The sequence below is a fragment of the Urtica dioica genome, chromosome 8, assembly GCF_054948205.1.
Source record: "Urtica dioica subsp. dioica isolate 48M chromosome 8, U.dioica_male_clone48M_v1_H2, whole genome shotgun sequence".
In the NCBI taxonomy this organism is placed as follows: Eukaryota; Viridiplantae; Streptophyta; class Magnoliopsida; order Rosales; family Urticaceae; genus Urtica; species Urtica dioica.
In genome coordinates, this window is record NC_142763.1 from 12,970,207 (window position 1) to 12,992,375 (window position 22,169).

General features: G+C 36.7%; 3 protein-coding genes across 3 annotated transcripts; 1 reads left to right on the forward strand and 2 right to left on the reverse strand.

Moving 5' to 3' along the window:
• Window positions 1-4,029: 4,029 nt before the first annotated feature.
• Window positions 4,030-6,061, reverse strand: MRL7 (polyadenylate-binding protein 2-binding protein). The gene is made up of 4 exons (XM_089623760.1): window positions 5,334-6,061; window positions 4,621-4,705; window positions 4,412-4,523; window positions 4,030-4,319 (listed from the first exon to the last, which is right to left on the reverse strand). Exons 1-4 carry the CDS (start codon window positions 5,945-5,947, stop codon window positions 4,225-4,227), a joined length of 906 nt encoding a protein of 301 aa, XP_089479886.1. The 5' UTR covers window positions 5,948-6,061; the 3' UTR covers window positions 4,030-4,224.
• A 287-nt stretch (window positions 6,062-6,348) lies between these two features.
• On the forward strand, window positions 6,349-8,427 carry LOC149388274 (uncharacterized). Its single transcript, XM_089623786.1, has 6 exons — window positions 6,349-6,821; window positions 7,060-7,127; window positions 7,339-7,452; window positions 7,548-7,710; window positions 7,836-7,988; window positions 8,082-8,427. The coding sequence occupies exons 1-6, from the start codon at window positions 6,747-6,749 to the stop codon at window positions 8,106-8,108; spliced, it is 600 nt and encodes a 199-aa protein (XP_089479912.1). The 5' UTR covers window positions 6,349-6,746; the 3' UTR covers window positions 8,109-8,427.
• A 2,475-nt stretch (window positions 8,428-10,902) lies between these two features.
• Window positions 10,903-11,772, reverse strand: LOC149388275 (uncharacterized). The gene has a single exon (XM_089623577.1). It carries the CDS (start codon window positions 11,447-11,449, stop codon window positions 11,021-11,023), a length of 429 nt encoding a protein of 142 aa, XP_089479703.1. The 5' UTR covers window positions 11,450-11,772; the 3' UTR covers window positions 10,903-11,020.
• Window positions 11,773-22,169: the final 10,397 nt, after the last annotated feature.

The following is a 22,169-nucleotide window of genomic DNA, read 5'->3' on the forward strand; positions in this document are numbered from 1 at the left end:
TCATAAACCACCTCCACGAATCATTATTCTTCAAGTCAACAACCGCGAATGCAAGAGGATATTGGTAGTTACCATCTTGAGCTATGACAACAATCATTGTGCCTCTGTACTTAGTCTTCAAAAAGTACCATTCACGGCAATCACCTTCCTCATTGCCTTGAAACCCTCAATGCATGCCCCCAACGCCATGAAAAAATACTTGAACACTTGATTATTGTCTACAACCAAATGTGTGACCGTTCCGGGGTTTAATTTTTTCAACATGTGCAAGTAACGGGGAAGTAACGTAAAGCTCATGTGTGGTGCACCTCTAATACCACTTGCTGCCATTATTTTAGGCCTCCAAGCTGTGTGGTATGATATTTTCACCCCGCTATTCTTCATAGTATTCATGATCGTCTTCGGAACCGGTGTATCAAGTTGGCTCTTATCCACGGCATTAGAAGATCATGAATGTAAATTATTGTATGTTCGGATAGAGAAATTACCAGAGTTTGGGACGACCGCCGCTTGCACCTTCCATTCCTAATCCTCAACTACACACTTCACTACAAATAATGTCTTCGTCGACTTTATGATTTTGAAATCGAAACAAGCTTTTAGTGAGGCATCAATGACCAAATTCTTAACGTCTTCTTTGCTCTTGAATTCTTCTCCGACGAAAACATTTAGACTATCTTCATAGTTGTATGTTGTACAACAATCATTGGTTTCTAATATTTCACAATGATCTCTTTCAATACCCTTATTTGAACGTATGGTTATATAATCTCGATTGGATGTGTGCTCAAAAGTAGGCTCACTTGGAAGATTACCTTTTTGGATGAATGTAAAAGGAACATCGGACGATATCGGAGCCTCAATGTGAACATCAAAATAGTCATCTCGAATTTCTTCTTCTATTTCCTTCTCGTGCATTTCATTTGCTTCATCCTCGTTACGTTCGCTCTCTTCAATAAGCTCGACATACAACACACTTCGACAATGAGATACGACACAACGGTCTAAAAGATAACACTTGACGTCAACATCATCCAAAATATACTTAGGTCTCGGAGGTTTTGAGATCAAAGATATATAGCTCAACTTCAACCTTGTTGATGTGTTCACAAGAAGCCTATCACGTATTCTTTCAACAAAACAAGAGAATGTAACATTATTTACGTCGTCTAGTATCATACTTTTTAAGTCTTCATTCATTGAACTCCATTCGTATGACTTTCCATCTTTCTTTCTCCATTCACTATCATATTGAAAATACACAACACTCTCCGCCATAACCTTCAAAAACAAAAATTATTAGAAACTAGAATATATAAAATTTCACTACCCGAGTACAAAAAATATCAACAAGATCAATAAAAAAAAACATTATGGATTTTACAAATAAAATATAAAAAAAATTCACAATATGAGTTCTTGGATCGACTAGATCGATAATCAACCGGTTCAACCAAGTCGACCAAGCTGACTGTGAAATTTTCCAGAATAGTTGACCTGGTCGTACATCTTCGTTTTTCCTCGAAAACTTACGAAACCTTCAGTCCAAAAAAAATATAAATCACACACTTGATACATTATTTGTACTCTTAAACTCTCAACTACAAAATACTTACTTAGTAATATAAATATTCCATAAATAAGAGATTTAAAGTAAGAAATTTGAGATAAACTTACAAATGTTTGATTTCTTCAACTTGTTGAACTCATGGATTTTGAAGTTGGAAAGGATGATTAGGGTGAGATTTCCATTAAAGAAGATGAAAGACTAATGAAAAAAAATTGGATTAGACTAGGGTGAGTAGTTTCCATTAGAGAGGATGAGATGCTTATGACCTAAATATTTTTTTTAGGTCAAATTCGTTTTTTTTAATATAAAAGTAATACAATAAAGAGATCTGATTGCTATTTTTATTTTACATTTTTTTTAGAAAATTGTATGATAGGTATTTGATTTATTTCATTAAAGGGGAGAGTTAGCCTTACAAATTGTTTACCTAAAAAGCTAATAATGTAAAGAAAATCCATTATAGGTTATTTCTACAAAGACTCCACAAGGGGGTTGAACTATATTTTTCATATTAAAATAGATTGGTTATAAATTATAATATTATTTAACGTAGTTATTGATATAAATTGAGTTATTTCAAATAATTTTTAGAACATTAAATTGAAATCATTGTACACAAATATACTCTATACTTCTATATTCAAATAAAAATAAAGAGAGTGTCTAACAATGCTTGCAACAAAAGATTTGTTTAAATGAGATTGAGAAGGTGAAATTTCTTATCGATCATCAATAGATGTGGCCATGAATTTTTAACACGATCCAAAAAAACCTCACCTGCTGTATGAGGAATATGTGATATTGCTTTTCTTCTTTCATCATCAAACTGTCACCCATTATTACAACACAAACATAATTTAGTCATATCTACACAATTCAAGACAATATTACTAAAGTAAAATTAAATCCCTAGAATGGAAAACAACATCAGAGTGTCAAAGCACATTGTCGCACCATCATCCATGATAATGAAAGACGGCATAGAATTTCATCGATCCGTTGTTCCAATTCGAAAGTTAAATTATTTTTTTATGCACTTCAATAGGTCCTCACGATAGATTATATAGATAGTGATAGAAGATTTTAAAAACATTGATATAAAACTGTTTGCAGAAATAAAGTCGTTTTTATTAAGATAGATTGTTTTTTAGAAAATCACAATGCATTTAAATGGATCATAATGAACTTCAATATAGTATTTTTAGAAAATCTCAGTGATCTTTTATAGGTTTTGATAGATGGTATTTTAAATAATCTCACTTAAACTCAATAGATTTCATTGAATGTTAATAGATGAAAGCTTTAAAATAATTGAGGTATTTAATGAATTTTAGTATATAATTATTCCAAAAATCATCGAGGCATTCCGATGAACTTCAATAGATTTCAATTAAAAAAAAAAAAAAAAAAAAAAAAAAAAAATAAAAAAAAATTCATGCGACCTTAATGTAACTTCAAAAGTGCTTCAGAGTAATTTCATAATTTTCTATGCCCTTACACGACTATCTTTCGTGAGATTGACATAACTTAAAATACTTAATTTTTCATTAACCTTTATATAAGTTTTTGTATGATCAGCTGAAAATTATGTAATTTAATTACATTACAATCCATTTGTAGTACATATGCTTATTCTTAAAATTTCTTTGTAGAGTAGATTTCTTAAAGTTGGATCGCGAAGGGACCGTGAACCGCCAATTTTTTTTGTACTTCGCCATGAAGATGGATCGGATCAACAATAATTTTTATTTTTTTAAAAAAACAAGAGTCATACAACAAAAACAAACCTTGGCCTCGCCAACTCTTAGACCACCCATGCATCAACGGCTATGCCTAGACACCTCGCCTCAACGATCAAACGTCTACGACACATCATGTTGAATGAACACACCTCGACAATTTACATCTCAAGGGTCCAAGTCTCGGTGACCCGTCGCCTTGATGACATACACCCATGAGATCAACAACCACTAGGAGAGTCACCGAATACGATGATGCCAAACCTTGCTCAACAAAACAACACCACGTGTGTACAACCAAAGCATCGCAAAAATATTTTACCACCAAGAAATTTTCTCAATCGAACAACTCGTGGTACACGGCTCAGTATTCGGCCTAGAAACACGTGGCCCATTTGGCCCGCTTGGCCTTGCGACGACCATTAGACCCTAAGCCTTACCAACCTAGGTTTTCTTTAACATCCAAGTCCTCGACCACTCAAATGCTCGCGACCCTTTGATTCCTTTTAGGAATGACCATGATTCCAATGGCGGATGGTTCCACCCACGTAAAACCTCACTTCTAGACCTAATTCTCAAGTATGACGAGGAAGATTTCCTATGGCGAGATTATAAATCCTAAAAAACAGTTTTCAGTTGCATAAATCCACTTAATACCCATCATAGACCTTGTAATACTGCTTAAAGATAAAGGATGTTTCTTGAAATTAGTATATTTTGCTATGCATGATGCTCCATGAATTGACTATATGAAAACCGACTTTGAGACTTCTTTCTACGCATATTTATGTTCCCTATGCATATTCCATTCAACATAGAAAATTATGGACAAGACGATCACAATAAATCCATAAAAGAATATGTAAAAAAAAGTGGTTCCTAATAAGCACAACATAAAAATTAGTGCTAATAAGGTTATGATTTAGCAGAAACGCGTACATATGAAGGTCTTTTCGCGTTGTAGTAGAAGTGAGCAATCATTTGGACCAACTCGTCAGCTGTTCGAAACTCTGTCAAAAAGAAAAATTATTAACCCGCCATTACGTTTTAGGAGAGATCCGAATTTCGAAACATGAACGAAATTCGCAATCAAAACTCTCACCTTTCTCCCTGTACAGAATCCTGGTTCCACGCAAGAACATAATTTGAGGGCCTTCCGAAACTTTAAGCGCATAAGCTAAATCCTTCTCGATATTAATGTCTATCTTCACCGACTGTCGCAATAAAGTTCAGAGCTGAATATCAAGAACTTGAAATTCGATAACCAGCTTTAATACAAAACCAAAAGTAAGAAGGTTGAGGTCAAAGTACCCGAGGAGGCAATTTATCTCTTGATTCCCAATACACCTTGACTGCCTTTTCTAGCTCCTTCAATGCCTTCCAATTATCAGATGCCCTGTCAACAAAAACCATGATTGGTGACATTCTAATACCATACGGGAATATATATATATATATATATATATATATATATATATTGTTGAGGAATGATCTAATATCAGTATGGTTAGTAGCCGTTGGAAGACTAAGGCATAGATAACTTCCTGAGCACGTCATCTGTGGCTAAAGGAGTTAATTAATTTGTCTGTTTGTGACGGCTAGTAGAGACATGATTGTAAGCCTAGTATATAAAGGCATTAGATGAGGTTAGTATCAAGTGAGTTAGTCGAAAATCAAACACGGGAAACACTTACAAGAAGAATCACTGTAAGGGAAATAATTCTTGGTGAGTGCTTGTGAGGTGTTTGTGAAAAGGGCTAAGAGAAGCCTTGTTCATCGTTGTATCTTAAATAGAAGAAAGACTCATAAGTGCTGGACTAGATCTTTTATGATCGAACCAGGGTAAAAACTTGTGTCTCGTGTGTTGGTTGTTCTTTGCTTGTTCATATAGGTTAGAGAATCACAAATTCTATTGCAATCTAGTTGAATAGAAACTGCATTAGTCACAACATATATATATATATATATATATATATATATATATATATATGTGTGTGTGTGTGTGTGTGTGAAGATATGAATACCTGTTGTAGCGCTCGAAGACGAGGACGACGATGGGGCTAGGGTGAAAAACGAAGCTCTCCCACTCCAAGCAATTGATCTCTTTGACCCAATTATCGTCAATCTCTCCTTCCCAGTCGATCTCAAACCCGTCCTCATCCACAACGTTCTTTATCGGATGCTTCTCGAAGTACTCCGACGACCTGATTCCCCACCCAACTTCGGCGTCCACGGGCCACTCTTCGCTCTCGTCTTCAACCACCGCCTCTTCCTCCGCCTCCGCCGCCACGTCATCGTCATCGTCGAATTTTCTTTCTCCGATGGGGCTCGGAATGTTCTCGAAGGCCTCGGGGTCCTGCTCGCGGATGGCGGCGAAAGTGCGCTCGAGCGTTGACCTGACGTAATCCTCGACGGCCTGGGCCTCGCTCCGGCGGCCGCGGCGGGGCTTTCTCGGGACCTCGCCTGGGAAGCTCGGCTTTGCCTTCGCGGCCTTGGCCGGCTTTGCCTTCGCGGGCTCGGGTTCTGGTGGGTTGGGCTGGCCGGAGACGGCGGCGACGGTGCGGCGGCGGGGAAGGCGGTTCATGGCGGGGGAGAGGTGGAGTGTGGTGGGAATGAGTGAAGATTGAAAGAGCGACATTTCGTTTGCGCGGGAAATCGGATCGGATGACACGCACTTTGCTAGCTCACCAAGTGTTTGATGAAATGACACGCACTTTGTTTCCTTCTTTATTGTTTTCTTACTTGGGGAGAGAGTCCGTGTAATTTTTCTTTACTAAAATGGCATTTTGACATTTCCTTTTTTATAGTGTGTTTTTGTTTTAATTAGTTACTTTGGAATTGAACGCTTCAATCCCTCAAAAAAAAAAAAAAAGAATTGAACGCTTCAAGTTAATTAAAATAAAAAAAAAAATTAAAAAGGGGCACTACAGTATAAAATGACATAAACGACAAGCGGAAATACACACAGTGTTGTCGTTTCTTATCCATTTTTAAAAGACTTATCATGAAAGGGATTTAAAACGCATTGACGACACGCTGTTACTGAATCGTATTTTGTGAAGGCTTGCTCACAGTACCGCCCTTGGACTCGTATCGGAATCACCGTTGGATCTCTTACAAACACTCAATCGGAGATCAACTTGCTCTGTTTTTGGCGCTTGATCTATAAATTCTATATTCTGTCCCGCCAAATCCCCAAATAATCTTTTCCTCTGAAAGTGAAAGGTATCAGAGGAAAATTATCGATTCTAAGCTCTTCGATATCTCTTCGAGACTTTGCGTTTCGGATCTGTGTTCGGGTTCTTCGTGCTTCAAGGTCGTCTTCTTTAATCGACTCATTTACACGCAGAAACACTTTCTTTCTCTCTCCCTCTCTTTTTTTTCTTCTTCTTCCGAGGGAGATTGTTCGGAGGGGATCTGCGTTTTGAATTCGGAAGATGTACGGACGAAAGGCATGCCAACTGGTGAAAGAGCTTAGCGGCGGAGAGAAAGGCCATCTCACGCCGTATAATGTAATTTCCGTTTTTGTTTGATCTTAATCTGAACAAGAAGCCATTATTTCATGTAAATTTGATTTGTAGTTAACCAAATAATCATTTCATATTATTTCGCCCGTCTGCGACGCAGTCCACTAATTATGCTGAGAATATCTATGTTTTGACACTTGAAACTATTTCATTTGAGAACTATGACCCGATTCAAAGAGCAACTGTTTTCCTTTGCGTTGATCAATTTGATTCGATATTGCAGAGTGACCTATTTGATCAAGTAGTTGCCGAATGCAGTCAGCATTATGTTGAGATTCAATCTCTTATAAGGTAATACTATTGATCAAGAAAAATCTTTGATCTGTTGATTTTCATGGTGTTGTGATGTGCTGAAAAATTTCTGTTTGAAGCTATCTTCGGAATTTTTGTAGACACAAAAAATGTTTGAACTGGGCTCAATAATGTATTTTGTTCATTTACTTTAGTTACATTGTATATTGGAGGGCTATTGATTTAGGCTCTCTTTTTTTTTTCGCAACAGAAACATGCAGGAGAATGGATTGGATGTCGAAACAAACAAAAACGAAGACCACTTTGGGGCTCTCATCCACCACCTTTCTTTAGTTCGGAACAAACGCTGCCTTATGTCGTATTTGTGAGTACATTTTCCTCTCGTGTTAATAATAGATCAATCTTTTTACTGATTATGCAAGATTCAGAATGCAATTATTGTAATGGTCGTATATGTAGGTACAACAGAGTTGAGACTCTACGCAATCTGATTTGGAATGTTGGGTTGGTACTTCCTCAAGAAATTCAAGAGAAGCTCAGTCACTTGGAGGAAGAGTATTTCAAGAAACACTCGGCTTCTTTGAAATCATATATGTCGAAAATTGATCTTGATCTGGCTGTGGTAAGTTCTGGACTGGCGCTTTTTCGGTTTCTGCACAAAGTTGAAGCTGCAATGCCTTTTTTTTCTTCTTCTTTATAATAATAGATGCTGTGGAATGTTCAAAGAATATTTTCTTGTTTGAACAGGATATGGTTCCTCCAAAAGACCCCTATATTCAGGTCAGGGTTCTTGACGATATCGGTGAAGGAATAGTGCTAAGCGATGACAAGACCGCCAATTTCACTCGTCACTCAATGCATTTTCTCAAACGAACTGATGCAGAACAGTTCATCTCAAGGGTGTGGTCCAAGTCCAAATGCTTGGTGATATTTTAGCATGTCTTTCTGATTTACTTTATTCCTAATCTATTTCGCAATGCCATTAATCAACAGGGATTGATGGAGGAGCTCACTGGCTGATGGAAGTTTTACCGGTGTACTCTATGCTTTCGCTCAGACATGAATGCAATTCTGGTGATTGATTCTCCAATCTCTTCTAACATTCACCAAAATAAGATGTATATGTTACACTCAACATGGCAAATTAAGAACTTTCATGAAGTGCCTATTATTTGTTTCAAGAGTGCATATAGCTTTGGGTGTATTGTGTTGTTGATTAACATTCTTGATTTGTAATATATACATGATTTAGCTGATATAGTTTATTATGGAAGAAAATCGTCACACGTGCATGATTCATATGGTTGTGCAGTTTATGACACAAGTGCCATGAAGGCTTTGGCGCACAAAGGAGATTGGGTGTATAAGAAAAGAAACAATAATAATGATGGTTAACGAACTTTACAAGAGAGATGGGTTTAATTTTTAAATAATTTATTGATGTGTAGAATTGGAAGTAGGAATTGAAAATATATAAATTAGACCCCTCTGCTACTCAAGCATCCACAGGTTCTAAAATCTGACTCAAATTTGTGGCCTTTCACAACAGGCCTCACTTGTCTCACAATTTGTAGCTTCATCACCCGGCGCTCTGCCATTGAGCGATGCTGACATCGGTCCATTCCTTTTGAGGAGCTCAACAAGAAATTTTCCGGTTACTCCGTGGGATTTTTCTGACTTCACAAGTTTCTCAACCACTTCCAAAAGCCAGCATTTGTTCCCAACATGCCTTGTTTCCCAGTTCAACAATATCCAAAAGACGGTGCCTGTTTAATTACCTCGTTGTTAAAGGTTTTCGAAAATTATTAAATTCCTCCCGACTTACGAAAAATTCCGCGTCGAATTCTGAGTTCAAAGGCCCAACGGGCCGGGCCACAAAAAAGCCCATCAAGGCTCACTAAGGCTAATGGCTACTCAAAACGGGCCCAAGGCGAGCCTATGCTCGCTCGCGTTGCAGCACGCACAAGATTACTCGCTCTCAGAGTTCTGAAATGCCGCCAGAGACTTTCTGCACGCAGTTTCTCTAACGAGCATTTAATCTCCCGCACACAACTGCGCCAAGAATTCTCTACTGAGAATCTCCATCACCTCCAAGAGAAAACACATATTCTATCTCGGGTCACTCGATTCTAGAGTCTTAAAACATTGCCGAGGACTTATCCGTGCTCTGTTTCCTCTGTCGAGCACACTTTTCAGGCTCCGTGCCTCACATAGCGAATACACTCGCATTGAACTACGTAATGGCTTGATCCCGCAACTCGAATACGTATGAGCTCACAAGAAGCGCAGTCACCCCCAATTTACCCTATTCTCTCTTCAGAGAACGCTTTTGGGATAGAGAACGACAACTCGAGACTTTCGAGTTCCCACACTTGACTTGGGTGCGGCCACTTGGTCTGACCTTGGGTCGAACCGCCCGAAACTTTTTCGTCGACAACATTTTTTCGAGTTCAAATTGATGGTTGAGATTATTTACCTCATCCACATAGTTTTCTCCGGTTGGTGTGTTGATGCCGACGTCGACTGGTACGATTGCTTCAGTACCAAATGCTAAAGAGAAAAGACTTTCTCATGTAGAAGAATGCTTAGATATTCTATATACCCACAGAACTCTTGACAATTCTTCTACCCAGCTTCATTTATGCTATTGAGTCTTGTTTTCAACCCATCCTTGATCGTTTTTTTACAGCTTCGACAAGTTTATTGGTCTGGGGGTGTATTAGAGTGGAGAAGGCCTTCTGGATTTCGTACCGTTCGGAATTCCAAATTTGAAAATGATGTTTTTTCAGGCAAATATCTCCATTTTCTTTTGGATGTATGGGCTAATGACTCCGCTTCGACCCATTTTGTGAAGCCTTTACTTTACCCTTATAAATTACTAATGGTTCACCCGTCATCATGCAATATACACATTAAAAATATTTTTCTACAGTATTTATCCTTGTTTGTGTTGGTTATATACAATAGGATACTCTATTTTGCATGTATTTATTTTTGGTAAGCCTTAAATTTCTCGTAAATAAGCGGTTTACCTATTGAGTCGGAAAAATTTAAGCGTCATTTTCTTATTTACCCATTGATATGTTGGTGCGGTAAGCGATTTACCCGTAAATTAAAGAGCGCAACATATCTGTGATTACGGCGACTCGAAACTTGTCTAAAATCTAAACCTAATTTGTTAGATAAAAACTTTTTTAGCTGGAGATGTTTCGATCCATTCATTTCTCTCTCGATTTGTATGGTTGTTTACGATTCTCGCCTTTTTATTATTCTTCTATATACATTTGTAGAGATTCCTTTTTGTTTTAATTCTTGCGGAGATCTCCTTGATCGTTCTTATGAGATTTGGGTCTCAGAGATCACTTGTGAGAATTTTGAACAAGAGGAATTGTTCTTTGTTCTTGATGTGTGTGCTAGGGTTTGTTGTATATGAGAGGTGAGAACAGCCATTTCCTCTTATCAGTAAATCGGTTGCATCGTAATCATCTCCCAATTTCTTTCTAGAAAACAAATCATGCAATAAAAACACGCATTAAATCTTCTTCAGGAGACACAACTGTTATTCCTTTCTAGACAACACGCAATAATATTGGATCTTAAGAAAATTGAATTTAGAAAAAAAAAAAAAAAAAAAAAAAAAAAAAAAAAAAAAAAAAACCGACAAATCATCCCTGGATTAATGGCTAAAATAAAAATAACACAATAATTCAGATTTGTAAACTTCTTCAATCTCACTGCAATTCCAGGAAAACTAAATTTAAGTAATAATTATTATAAAAAAAAAACAAAGAGAAAAAAAAAACCAAGATAGACGGAGGAGCCAATTTGTACATTTTATTTTCTTCAATTATCAATAGCAAAATGGGTCCCACAAAAGGGGTTACATCACGAGTGTTTGCAACAAACTTTCCCCTAAAAATTAACATCACAAGTCACAACTGTAGAAGGCGAGCAAGTTGGGCTGGGTTGACGACGCCAGCCAGGTGGGACCCATCTGCGCCCATCAAATCAGCGACCGCCACGTACCTCTGCAACCTCTCCGGCCTCGGCTCGGCTATCTCCTCCTCCTCCATCGGCTCCGAAGCCGAAGCCGAAGCTGAAGCCGACGCTGACGCCTCCGGATCCCACGGCTCTCCGAAGAGCGTGCCCTTCGTGAGAAACTCGTGGGCCAGGTACCCGGCTAGGAGCTGGTTCCCTGGAAATGAGCCGAGCCGAGGATGAGACGGCTCTAGCTTTGGCTTCTTCGCCGTTGATTGTTTGACGGCGTCAGCTTCGGCTTCCTCTTTGCGCTTGTTGTTGTTGTTGTTGTTTGACGCCGTTAAAACCCGACGGGGAGGGAGACGCATCGTTTTGGTACTCATGGTGATGAGATTTAAAATATATATTTATATCTGCGTGCAGTGCCACGTCAGCGATAGTATTAAATATATATATATTTGTATCGCTATATATATATATTTTTAGGAAGAGTCAAAGAGACGTTTTGGTGAAAAGGGTAAACAAACAAAATAGATCTGGTAAAGTGAGTAAAATTACAATTTTTACATTTTTAAAAGTAAAAAAATAAAAATAAAAAAGAGAAAAAAAGCCTTAGACGAAGGGAAAACAATCTTCGAAGTTCTTAAAAATGGGTTAGAGAGAGAGAGAGAGAGAGAGAGAGGGGGAGAGAGAGAGATAGAGAGGGAGAGAAAAACAGGGACGTTGAGGTACGCTTAGAAGAAGTAAAGGTGAGAGGGTTGGTTTTATTTATAGAGACAATCACTAAAAAATGCCCCGGATTCTTAGTTTAATTTACAGGAATACCAAAATGGCAAAAGACAGAAAAACCTCATTATTTCTTAATGTTTTGAAAATGAAAAAGGGTATCAATAGGAAAGAGATATAATGTGATATTTTTAATCTAATAATCGATCTTTCTTCCTTATCTATACCTTTTTCGGATAAATATTATAATTACAACAACATCCTCTAGGACAGCACCAAAGAAAAATACGGTTAGATTCAAGTATCTAGTTGGAAATTAGATGAGGAAGCAATATGAGAAATCGAGAATCCGATTTGATTTACTTTCGAAACAAAGGAAGGTCTCTTTTATTTTTATCATGATTCATACGGAAAGAAGTTTCATTCGTAGTGTAGTGGTGGAAAATTATGTAGCATTATTTTTTTCTTAGGAATATAATCACTTGATAATATTATTGGTCAGATAATTATGCATATTTACATTTAGATAATAATCTCTTATCAAAATAGATCATCACACCTTGCAATTCAACACTATTTTATCACCAGGGTTTTGGCCACTCAAAATAATGATATCACTGCGTTGTTTTCTTTGTTGTTATTTCTGTTATATCGTGAATTATATTTGAGAGTGTGTTGTTTATTGGATAATCTAATGTAGCCAATTTCAAACATGATTTTTAAAAATGTAATCAACATTTGATAATTTTTGTAATTTAAACATTTATAGAAATAAATTGTTATAAAATATCAAAAATACCCTTATATAACATAGAAAAATTATCCCATTTGTCATCAATTTCATAATATTTTCTCACTTTCCACCAAAAGACTAATTTGACCCAAAATATCACCATATATGTCAACAATGTTGACATCTATTTTTACCCTTCACTATTAGATGTCAACATTGTTGACATATCGGTGACATTTTGGGCCAAATTAGTCTTTTGGTGGAAAATGTTATGAAATTAGTGGCAAATGGGGCAATTTCTCTATAACATAAATCATAGAAACCAACTTCTAGTCAACGTTTCAGCCAGCGAAAACTTATCGTGTCCAAAATAAACAGAAATTAACTAAAGTTAACCCCATTTGATTTTAATAAAAGTTAATATAGTAATTTGTTAAATGACTAATAAAACCACGTCATCATTTGTGGTTACATTTGAAACTTAAATGAAACGTTGGTTAGATTGCAATACCAACATGTCAAGTGGCTTAATCCGTGTAATTTTTCTTGTTTATTTAGTTAATGCGCATTCAAAATTGCAATTAGGGACAACAAGACCTAAATAGAAGGATTTAGAGAATGAATTCTACTTACCAAACACACCGCCATCTCTCACTGGAAGCCATTATGGGTACTGAAAACTTCAAATGAGAACTTTTGTGGGCTCAATTTAATGGTGTCCTCCACAAATTGAAAAAGACGGGAAATGGATCATTAAAGTTACAAATGATTGGTCTTGAGTGTAAATTGAAGCGAAAATGACGCATATATTATGTGTTTAAGTGAAATGTCGAGTTTAACATTTAATTTTCGAAAATGTCGAGTTTGTATTATATGTTTAATTAAAAGAGTAAATGGCGGCAAAAGTCCTTAAAGTTTTCAAAAACAGTTAAGTTAGTCCCTATTCTTTTTTTTTTAACGGTGAAAGTCCTTAATGTTCACTTTTCCTAATTCCGTAGGTCCTTAACCCCATTTTGACGTTAATAAGTAACGATGTATGCTAAAAAAACGTTAGTTTTGACTGAAAACATATTTTAAGTAAAAAATTGAACAAATAAAGGAAATAAAAACAAATAAAACAGCCGGCAAAGATCCGACGGTGACTCCGCCGAAGCAGCCGGCGGCGAGAACCTTTTTGAGACGCTAGTCAGAGTCCTTGAAATTGTCATTGTAAAACCTTTGCGTGGCCTTGGAGTATTTGGGCGTTGGTGGATGTCCAGTCCGTCGACTACGAGGAGATCGTGAAGGCGGTGATGGAGGGGAGCGCGGCGTCGTATATTTGGGCGTTGGTGGATGTCCTGTCCGTCGACTACGAGGAGATCGTGAAGGCGGTGGTGGAGGGGAGCCTGGCGGATCATACTCGCTGGAGGCGTGGTGGGAGACTGCGGGCGGGCGGCGGTGATCCGGCGAGAGGCGGTGCAGAGGACGACGGGGCGGTCACTGGGGGGGCTGCCGGTGGAAGGGTTCGACTACAGGACGATCCTGGGGCAGTGCTGCGAGATCCCAGTGGGGATTGTGGGGCCGCTGGTGCTGGACGGCTTCGAGTTCATGGTGCCCATGACGACCACGGAGGGGTGCCTGGTGGCAAGCACCAACCGCGGCTGCAGCGGTGCTCCTCGGTCTTCTTCTTCTTCGTCTTGTTCTTGGGGGCTGCGGCTGGACCTTCTTGTTCATTAAAGGAAGTTGGGGCTCTGTTCATTTAAGTGACAACAATGGGGTTTTATTTCCTTTATTTGTTTAATTTCTTAATTAAAATATGTTTTCAGTCAAAACTAACGTTTTTGACCTAAGATCGTTACATATTAACGCCAAAATGGGGTTAAGGACCTACGGAATTAGGAAAACTGAACATTAAGGACTTTCACCGTTAAAAAAAAAAGAATAAGGACTAACTTAGCTGTTTCTGGAAACTTTAAGGACTTTTGCCGCCATTTACTCTAATTAAAATGACAAAATTATACCCTAAAATAGATAACTGTGTCACAAATCTTTTTTTTTATTGATTTTACATAAAGTTAACTCTCTGATATTTATATGTAAACCTCGTTTTACTCTTGTTTATTCGTGCCTTGTAGGAATGGCAACGGGTACGGGTTTTAGCGGATATACCACTACCATACCCGTACCCGCAAAAAAAAATACCCGTTAGCCCATACCCGTTAACCCGTCTATTTAAACGGGGCGGGTAACGGGTATACCCGCCGGGTGATGGGTGCCAAAAATATGCACCCGTTAACCCGCTTTTTTTAATAAAAAAAATTGACTCATTTATAAAAAAAAAAAATTGTCACTACTAAATAGGTTATATAGTAGTATAAAAGCTGAAATTATGTGTGAGAGTACGTATAAGTTATATCAAAATTCTAGGATTTTTTTTTTTATGTTTACGGGTCGGGTTAACGGGTTAACAGGTCGGGTATGTTATTTCCGCCACCCGACCCGTACCCGCTAAAAATGATAACGGGTATTACTCGTTAACCCATTTGAGCGGATATCACCCGGCCCGTTTAACTCGGATACCCGATGGGTTAACGGGTTTCGGATTAAACTGTCATTCCTAGTGCCTTGTAGCCCCATGTGTAATTTTTTTTAGAACAAATTGTATAATTGCCCCTTATTTATAACATCACTGACAGAAGATGACTTATGATATAAAGTTGAGGTTATTGGACCTCAATATCACGACCGACAAAATTTATGGGCCTTCCGTGTATTATAAGCCCACTCCGTCAGTTAAATGGTCACGTGGTAGTCACATGGTACCAGAGTTAAACGAATTTACGAGAATATCCTTGGACGAGGTATGAAGTAACAGAATTGCTTTTATTTTTCATTTTATTTTCAGTTCTCATTTTTATTCAATAAAATCATTCGAAAAAGATAGAACCCCCCAAATCGACTGAACCCCGAGCTATCCAAATCTCCAAGGGCTCGGTGGAGATTTCCTTCTCCCAGAACAATGCCTTGCTGGCGTCCCGGCTTCCTCATCTACCTCCTCATCATGCATCTGTTGTCAATGGTGCCCACAAGAAGAGTTGTAGTCTTTATTTTGTACATTTGATGTAATAAAGTCTCATGAAGACTCTTGCTTGTAATTGCCTATTCATTTAATAATAAAGTTGAAACGTTCATTCATTCTTTCTTTGTTTGAAGCTTTATGATAAAACCTTAGTCTTTTAGTCCATAAACAAACTTAACAACTTACGAAGAGACAAATGTAGATTTGTATGAACAAACTCTTCGTAGTTTGCTTAAAACGATATATTCGCAATCTTAGGGTCAAAAGACTATTGACCTCAGTACGATTGTTAGAAGAATCTATGATGTCTGGTTATGAGGCATTGAGAGTTGGAGACTCTATAGTTCTTCTAGGTATCTTCCGAAGGTACTGAATTGACCAGTGCACTTCTAGAGACAAGATAAGAACAAACCATTTAACCTCTTATGTCTCGAAGTCACTATGTATGAATTGCATCATGCTTTATTCCTGAAATGAGACATGCCATTTCACAGCTTAGTATTCTCATTTGAGAAAGTCAGAGTTCGGACTCACTATGTGATTCCGAACAGGGCCTATTGGTGAAGTACTAAGTTGTGAGAATGTCATGAGTAACTTTGTGAAGTTCTCATAGATATGGAATTCATGTACAAGATTGCTGAAATGCAATGTATGTCACCTCATGTTTTGTTCCTTGGAGTGTGAATAAATGAACTGGCCAGTGTCCAAATTGAGTCCTGACTCTTTTGGATGAAACAATGTGACTTGTTAGCTCCTCGTCAATACATTGTTTCTAACTTATTCACAAGCGACAAAGGAGTTGAGGAAATAACAGCTAGAAGGGTAAAATGGTAATTTAGTAAATCCCGACTAGCCGATGACATTCATGAAGGGTAAACATAGATAATATTCAGTGGATCCGCTCATCATAATTAGGTTGAATTCTTGAGTAGAAAATAAATTCATTTGAACCGAGAGATTTTCAGTGTCAACTCTTTAGTGGAGTCAGTTGGCATTAAGCTAAACTTGGAAAATGTTTGTGAACTTTTGAGTCCAAGTGTTTAGCTCAAGCTTTGTTCATTTGGGTCCATGAGGTCACTGTCACGAATCACATCGAGTATGAATAGTTAAACTGGAAGCTAAGTCAAAACAAGAACGAAAATTGTCAAAAGGGTATTTTTGTCTTTTGAGACATATGATGAAATGAATGTCAATAAATTTTTTGACAAGGTCATTTGATGACTTAATGTCACTCGGCCATAATATGATTAATTGGGCCTTGTGGATTAATTTCATTTCATAAGAATTTTATTGAAAATTCTTAATAGGCATTTTTCATGTTGTCATGAACAAATGAAGAAGCTTCTAGAAGCCCCTTCTCGAAAGCCACTTGGGCGCCCATAATACCCAAAGAAAGAGAGAATATTTTGTGCATAAATGTATCATGATACTTGCCAAAAGAAAAAGAGAAAACAAATTTCCCAATGTGGGAAAGTATATGGGCGGCCAAGACAAGCAAAGAAGAGGAAACAAATTAGGAAACAAATCCCTTAAGGGAATGGCAATGTTGGGCGCATATGGAGAGAATGGGCAATAAGAGATTGCTCATGAATGCTTGGAAAAAAGAGGAAACTCCCATTTCTAAGGCTAACACTTCTCCTATAAATAGGGCCCTCATTCTCATTGTTTTCTCATTCCACACAAGTTAGAGATTGAGAGCTTCTCTCTCTAGACTTGGCCGCCCCTTCCTCTCTCTCTCTCTAGTTTACTTTCGTTTTTTGTTTTGGCACCTAGGTCCTCATTCGACCTAGTGTTTAGCTCTGCGACTTCAAGACTCGTTCTTAAGTCGTAGTGTTTAAAAGTGTCCACTCACTAATTCCTTTTCTCTCGAGTGATTTAGTGATAGAAACTTTCGTGGTTGCTCGAGGTGCCGAGGAAAGAAAGAGGGACGTGCTGCGAGGGGAGACGAGCGTTGCAACTTTCTAAGAGCTTCTCAAAGATCAAGCTTCAAGAAAGGTTAGTAAACTTCTTAGCTCATAATAGTTTTTAATTACGTGTACTTGCTCTTTTGTCTAGGTTAGTAAAACCTGGTTTTACTTGAAAAAGAAAATTTTTAAATTTCCGCCGCTTCCCGAAGCGTTAATTATTTTCTTAAACCCTAGATCGATTCCAACAGCATCACCGTCTGCCTCATCAGCCTCGCCATCCTCGAGGTCAAGTATTCCGGTGTCGGCCTCGAGGAGTGGTGGCGCAACGAGCAGTTCTGGCTCATCTCCGGCACCAGTGCCCACCTCGCGGCCGTCGTCCAGGGCCTCCTCAAGGTCATCGCCGAGATCGAGATCTCCTTCACGCTCACCTCCAAGTCCGCCGTCGGGGAAGACGCCGACGACGTCTTTGTCGATCTCTATACCTTGTGAAGTGGTCGTCGCTCATGATTCCTCCGATTGTCATCACTATGGTCAACATCATCTCCATCGTCGTTGCCTTCTCAAGGACAATCTACAGCTCGTCTCCGAAGTGGAGCAAGTTCGTCGGCGGGGCGTTCACGAATAGAGTTTTTGAGTTCTAGGGTTTTAGTGTTAAGACTCGATTAAATTGAAATGCGATTTTGGGATTTTTACATTCGACTATTTTTTTTTCTTTATTTAATTTACTTTGACACCTCAATTTATTTAATTTAAATGAATAAACAAACAATAAAATACACTTCCTCATCCGACTAACAAAATAACGATTTTACCCTTATTTACTAGAACACGTGCGTTCCACGTGATTATTTAACTGACGATTGAGCCTCTTTTTTGACGGAAGGACCCAACTGCTACTTTTTTATATAGCAGGGGGTTAACAAATAGTTTTAAAAAGATAGGGGGCATTTTGCAGTGAGACCATAAATCAGGGGGCAATTATACAATTTATTCTTTTTTTTTTAAATCCCCTAAACTTCAGTTTTGAAATCGAAATAGATCAAAATAGACTAATTGAATTCATACCTCTCAAATTATAAATTGATTCATGGATTTCACACTCAAATTAGTGATTTTGATGATTTTCGATTGTCGATTTTTATCCTTTCCTCCGTCTATGTTCTCCACGATATTTCAGATTTCTGAAATCGTTGTATTTTTCTTTATTTTTTTTACAATAAAGTACATATAGGGCTATAATGTGCAAATGAATAAGGGTAAACTGGGGTTCATATATAAATATCAGAGTCAACGTCAATGAAAAGTCAATAAAAATAATATTTGTGGTACAATTATCTATTTTAGAGTATAATTTCGTCATTTTAATTAAAAAAATGGTACAAACTCGACATCTTTTTAAACTAAAAATTTTTCTTTTATTATTATTTTATTTTTATTCTTCAGTTTAAGAACATTTTAAAATACACCCGTGGTTTTTTCCGCAAAAGTTGATGGCCACTCAATGTAAACATATCAACATGCTCACTTATTTGTGGTTATTTTCGTTTATTTGGTGAATTATTCGGACAATGTATTTTTCTACAAGTATAAAATCATTCTATAAGATAAGTATTTTCCTTTTATTTTATCTATGGATGGGCAATTTGGTTTCGAAAATATTATCGGGCCATTTTAAACGGTTTGAAAAAAGACGAGACCATACGAGATAAAATAAGAAAATAAACTAAATTGAACTCAATAATTTTAGACCGGTCAATTTTTTTTTAGACCATTTCAATATTATTTTACAATAAAATAGCTAATTTTTTTATTTATTTAAGTCTTAACGCACAAATGCAAACAATTAACATTTTCAATTCAAACTATTAAGTTTAAATGGACTAAGGTAATATAAATAAAATGAAAAAAAATTATACACTCTATGACACATTTTCAATATTTGAAATTAGACTGAAGTGTTTGTGATTGGTTTACAAAACCGACCAAAAAAGAATGTTATAGCCCGGACCAACATTCTAATATTTAAGGGGCCCAATCACGCTAACGATTTTATAATTTTTCAACCCCTATTAGTTAATCATAACTACAATGAGCTAAAAATATATGAGTATTGAAATTCAGCTCGTCGTCCCAGTTCGACTCATATATAGCTCGTCTTCCCTGTCAGCTCGTCGTCTCAGCTCAACTCATATACAACCCGTCTTCCCTGTCAGTTAATCCAGGCTGGAACGTCTTTGGAACTTCCACCAATCTTGAAACCAATATTGTATTTATTACTTGTCACGGTTCATATGTAATTATATCTTCACATTCCCTAGATTATATATTACTCAGGTGTATCTAGTCTAGTTTATGTATCTAGCAATAATATAATTATGTAAACCTCAATTCATCAAATAACAAGTAGAAATTATTTCCAAAACACTCTCTCTCCTTTCCGATTCTCTCTCTCAAATTCTAAAATGAGCATAAAAGTAAAATTTAACAAGATCTTGTTGTGATTGACATCGCACTCATCTTCCTCGCGTGTTTAGACAATTCAACATTAACAAGAACAATAAGTACGAGCGATGTCGAGTCATCTTATTTATAATCACCATGTATTGAGAAATACTTAAAGATCGTGAGCTTGTGGTTGCTATTTAACCACACCTTCTTGCGCCAAGAGTATTTGTTGGATATATTGTGTTTGAAGTCCATTGTTCTAATAACTCATGTCTCATTTTATTGGCTAACTTTTTTTTCCCTTTAATATGAAAAATAGTTTTTATTTAAATTTATGTTATATCAAATATCATATATTTATACTTCTTTAAAAATCTACATGTTTTAAACCGATGATTTGTTTTAAGATTTAAAATCAAATCCAATCTCGAAATTTGAATTTTAGGATAAGGTACGTCATTTGTCTAAGTTTAACAAGTTAAAAAATTATATCTATCAATCTGCTTCAACAAAAATACTAGATATATCATAAGATAACAACTCGTGGCAGCTATCTCGAGTTTGGTTTGGTAATTCAAATAAGATCGGATCAATATCTTTCTTGACTTGATAAAGATAATTTCAAGTATAGTTCCTATAGATCAAGATTACTCTTCATATGAATATTGATCTCACGAGACAGTCTTTAATGATGACACTCTGTCTTGATAGCTATTGGTGTATACGAGTTCTTTGAGTTTTAAGAGTGTTACTACAATAGAGTTTAGAGATAGTATTTGATATTGAGCATTTATTAGTTAGAAAGTAGATTAAGATTGTACATTTTATGGTTAGAAATTGTTTATGTTCATCCTTGGAAAATGATTGAAATAAGTAGCCTATCATCGATGAGACATTGGTTGCTTGACTTTGATCCAAATTTGTCTTCCTTAGTTAAGAACCTCGTCCATATCTCTCTTACTTAATCTCAACGCGAGTTGACAATGGTAATCCTTTGTAATTGTCATATTGAACTTCCTTGAACATAGGATGAAATTTGAAATTACTTAACGTGTAGTTAGATGGCTGTTCAACTAAGTGGTAGAATTATTTGTTGAATAACTGATGAATTTTAACAGGGTTGATTAAATCAACGAATAAAAATTCAATCAAGCAAAAAAGTAAAGTGATCGAAACAAACCCTAGATGGGTTTTATATGATACACTTCTTAATCTCTCGCGAAATATAGTAAGTAAGATTCACCAATATATTTGATCTAATTCGTCCATGAAAATCGAAACTAAACAGAATATTTAGTTTCTTTTTTGCGTGAGAGGAAGATGATTTAAGTACCCGGATCTTGAACACGCTTGAACAACTTTTTAAAGTTTTGACTTAAACAAATGTTATAATTTGTTTTATCATACTTAAAACTATGCCATAGAAGATCCAATAAAATTAGAGCAATATGTGCACAATGAACACATAAGTAAAGACGCTCGAAGAACTCATCGCGTGGTTGTGCATTTCGAGGCCACGAGCTTTGTCAACCCTAAAGATCATTGACTGTAGGGGACGAAAGGCAGACCGAATTGTTGATTGTGAAGTATTCGAAGGGACTTTTGAAATCCCCACATTACAACTGATTTTTAGCTGTCAAAGTTAAGAGTAGTTAAAATATCATAGGTTGTGTTTGGTTAGAAAATTAATAAAAGTCAACCAATCATACTTTATTTTAGGTGACTATACACCTTAGACACTAAAAATTTATTTCATCTTGATTTAAAATCACGAGATTAATTTTTTCACCACGATAGTAGTAAATCTCTTTAGTTCACGAAGATTTTAAGTTATCCATGTCATTTTTGTTTTATTTCCGCGATGACAGAGAATTTATGATTGAGATTTGTTCTGATTCTTTCCAACATCACAACGACTCATACAATTTCTTAATCGATGACTAAAATGCTGAGACGTATTAAAATAAAAATTTATTTTTAGTGCAAAACAAAGGATAGTATTTTCTAACTGCCAAATTTGTATTTGGAGTTCTAAAAGTTCAGATAGAATAGAATTGTACTGTTACTTCGATTTCTGTGTAGCCATAAAATACTATGTAAGTGTAGGCCATTTTTAGCCATAGACCACGCGAAGTCTCAGAAGTAGAAAGAACCTGCCAACCTGGAAGAAGGAGATAAAAAAAACTATTGTAATATACCAACTATTATACCTGCGTTTTCAGTCCACGACAAAA

Bases quoted from the DNA above. Each gene is read 5' to 3' on its own strand.
- LOC149388274 (XM_089623786.1), top strand. From the start codon at position 6,747: ATGTACGGACGAAAGGCATGCCAACTGGTGAAAGAGCTTAGCGGCGGA. The intron at 7,453-7,547 runs GTGAGTACATTT...TCGTATATGTAG, and splicing joins CGCTGCCTTATGTCGTATTT to GTACAACAGAGTTGAGACTC. The intron at 7,711-7,835 runs GTAAGTTCTGGA...TTGTTTGAACAG, and splicing joins TTGATCTTGATCTGGCTGTG to GATATGGTTCCTCCAAAAGA.
- MRL7 (XM_089623760.1), bottom strand. From the start codon at position 5,947: ATGTCGCTCTTTCAATCTTCACTCATTCCCACCACACTCCACCTCTCC. The intron at 4,706-5,333 runs GTATTCATATCT...TTTTGTTGACAG, and splicing joins GTCTTCGAGCGCTACAACAG to GGCATCTGATAATTGGAAGG. The intron at 4,524-4,620 runs GTACTTTGACCT...TTATTGCGACAG, and splicing joins GAGATAAATTGCCTCCTCGG to TCGGTGAAGATAGACATTAA.
- LOC149388275 (XM_089623577.1), bottom strand. From the start codon at position 11,449: ATGAGTACCAAAACGATGCGTCTCCCTCCCCGTCGGGTTTTAACGGCG.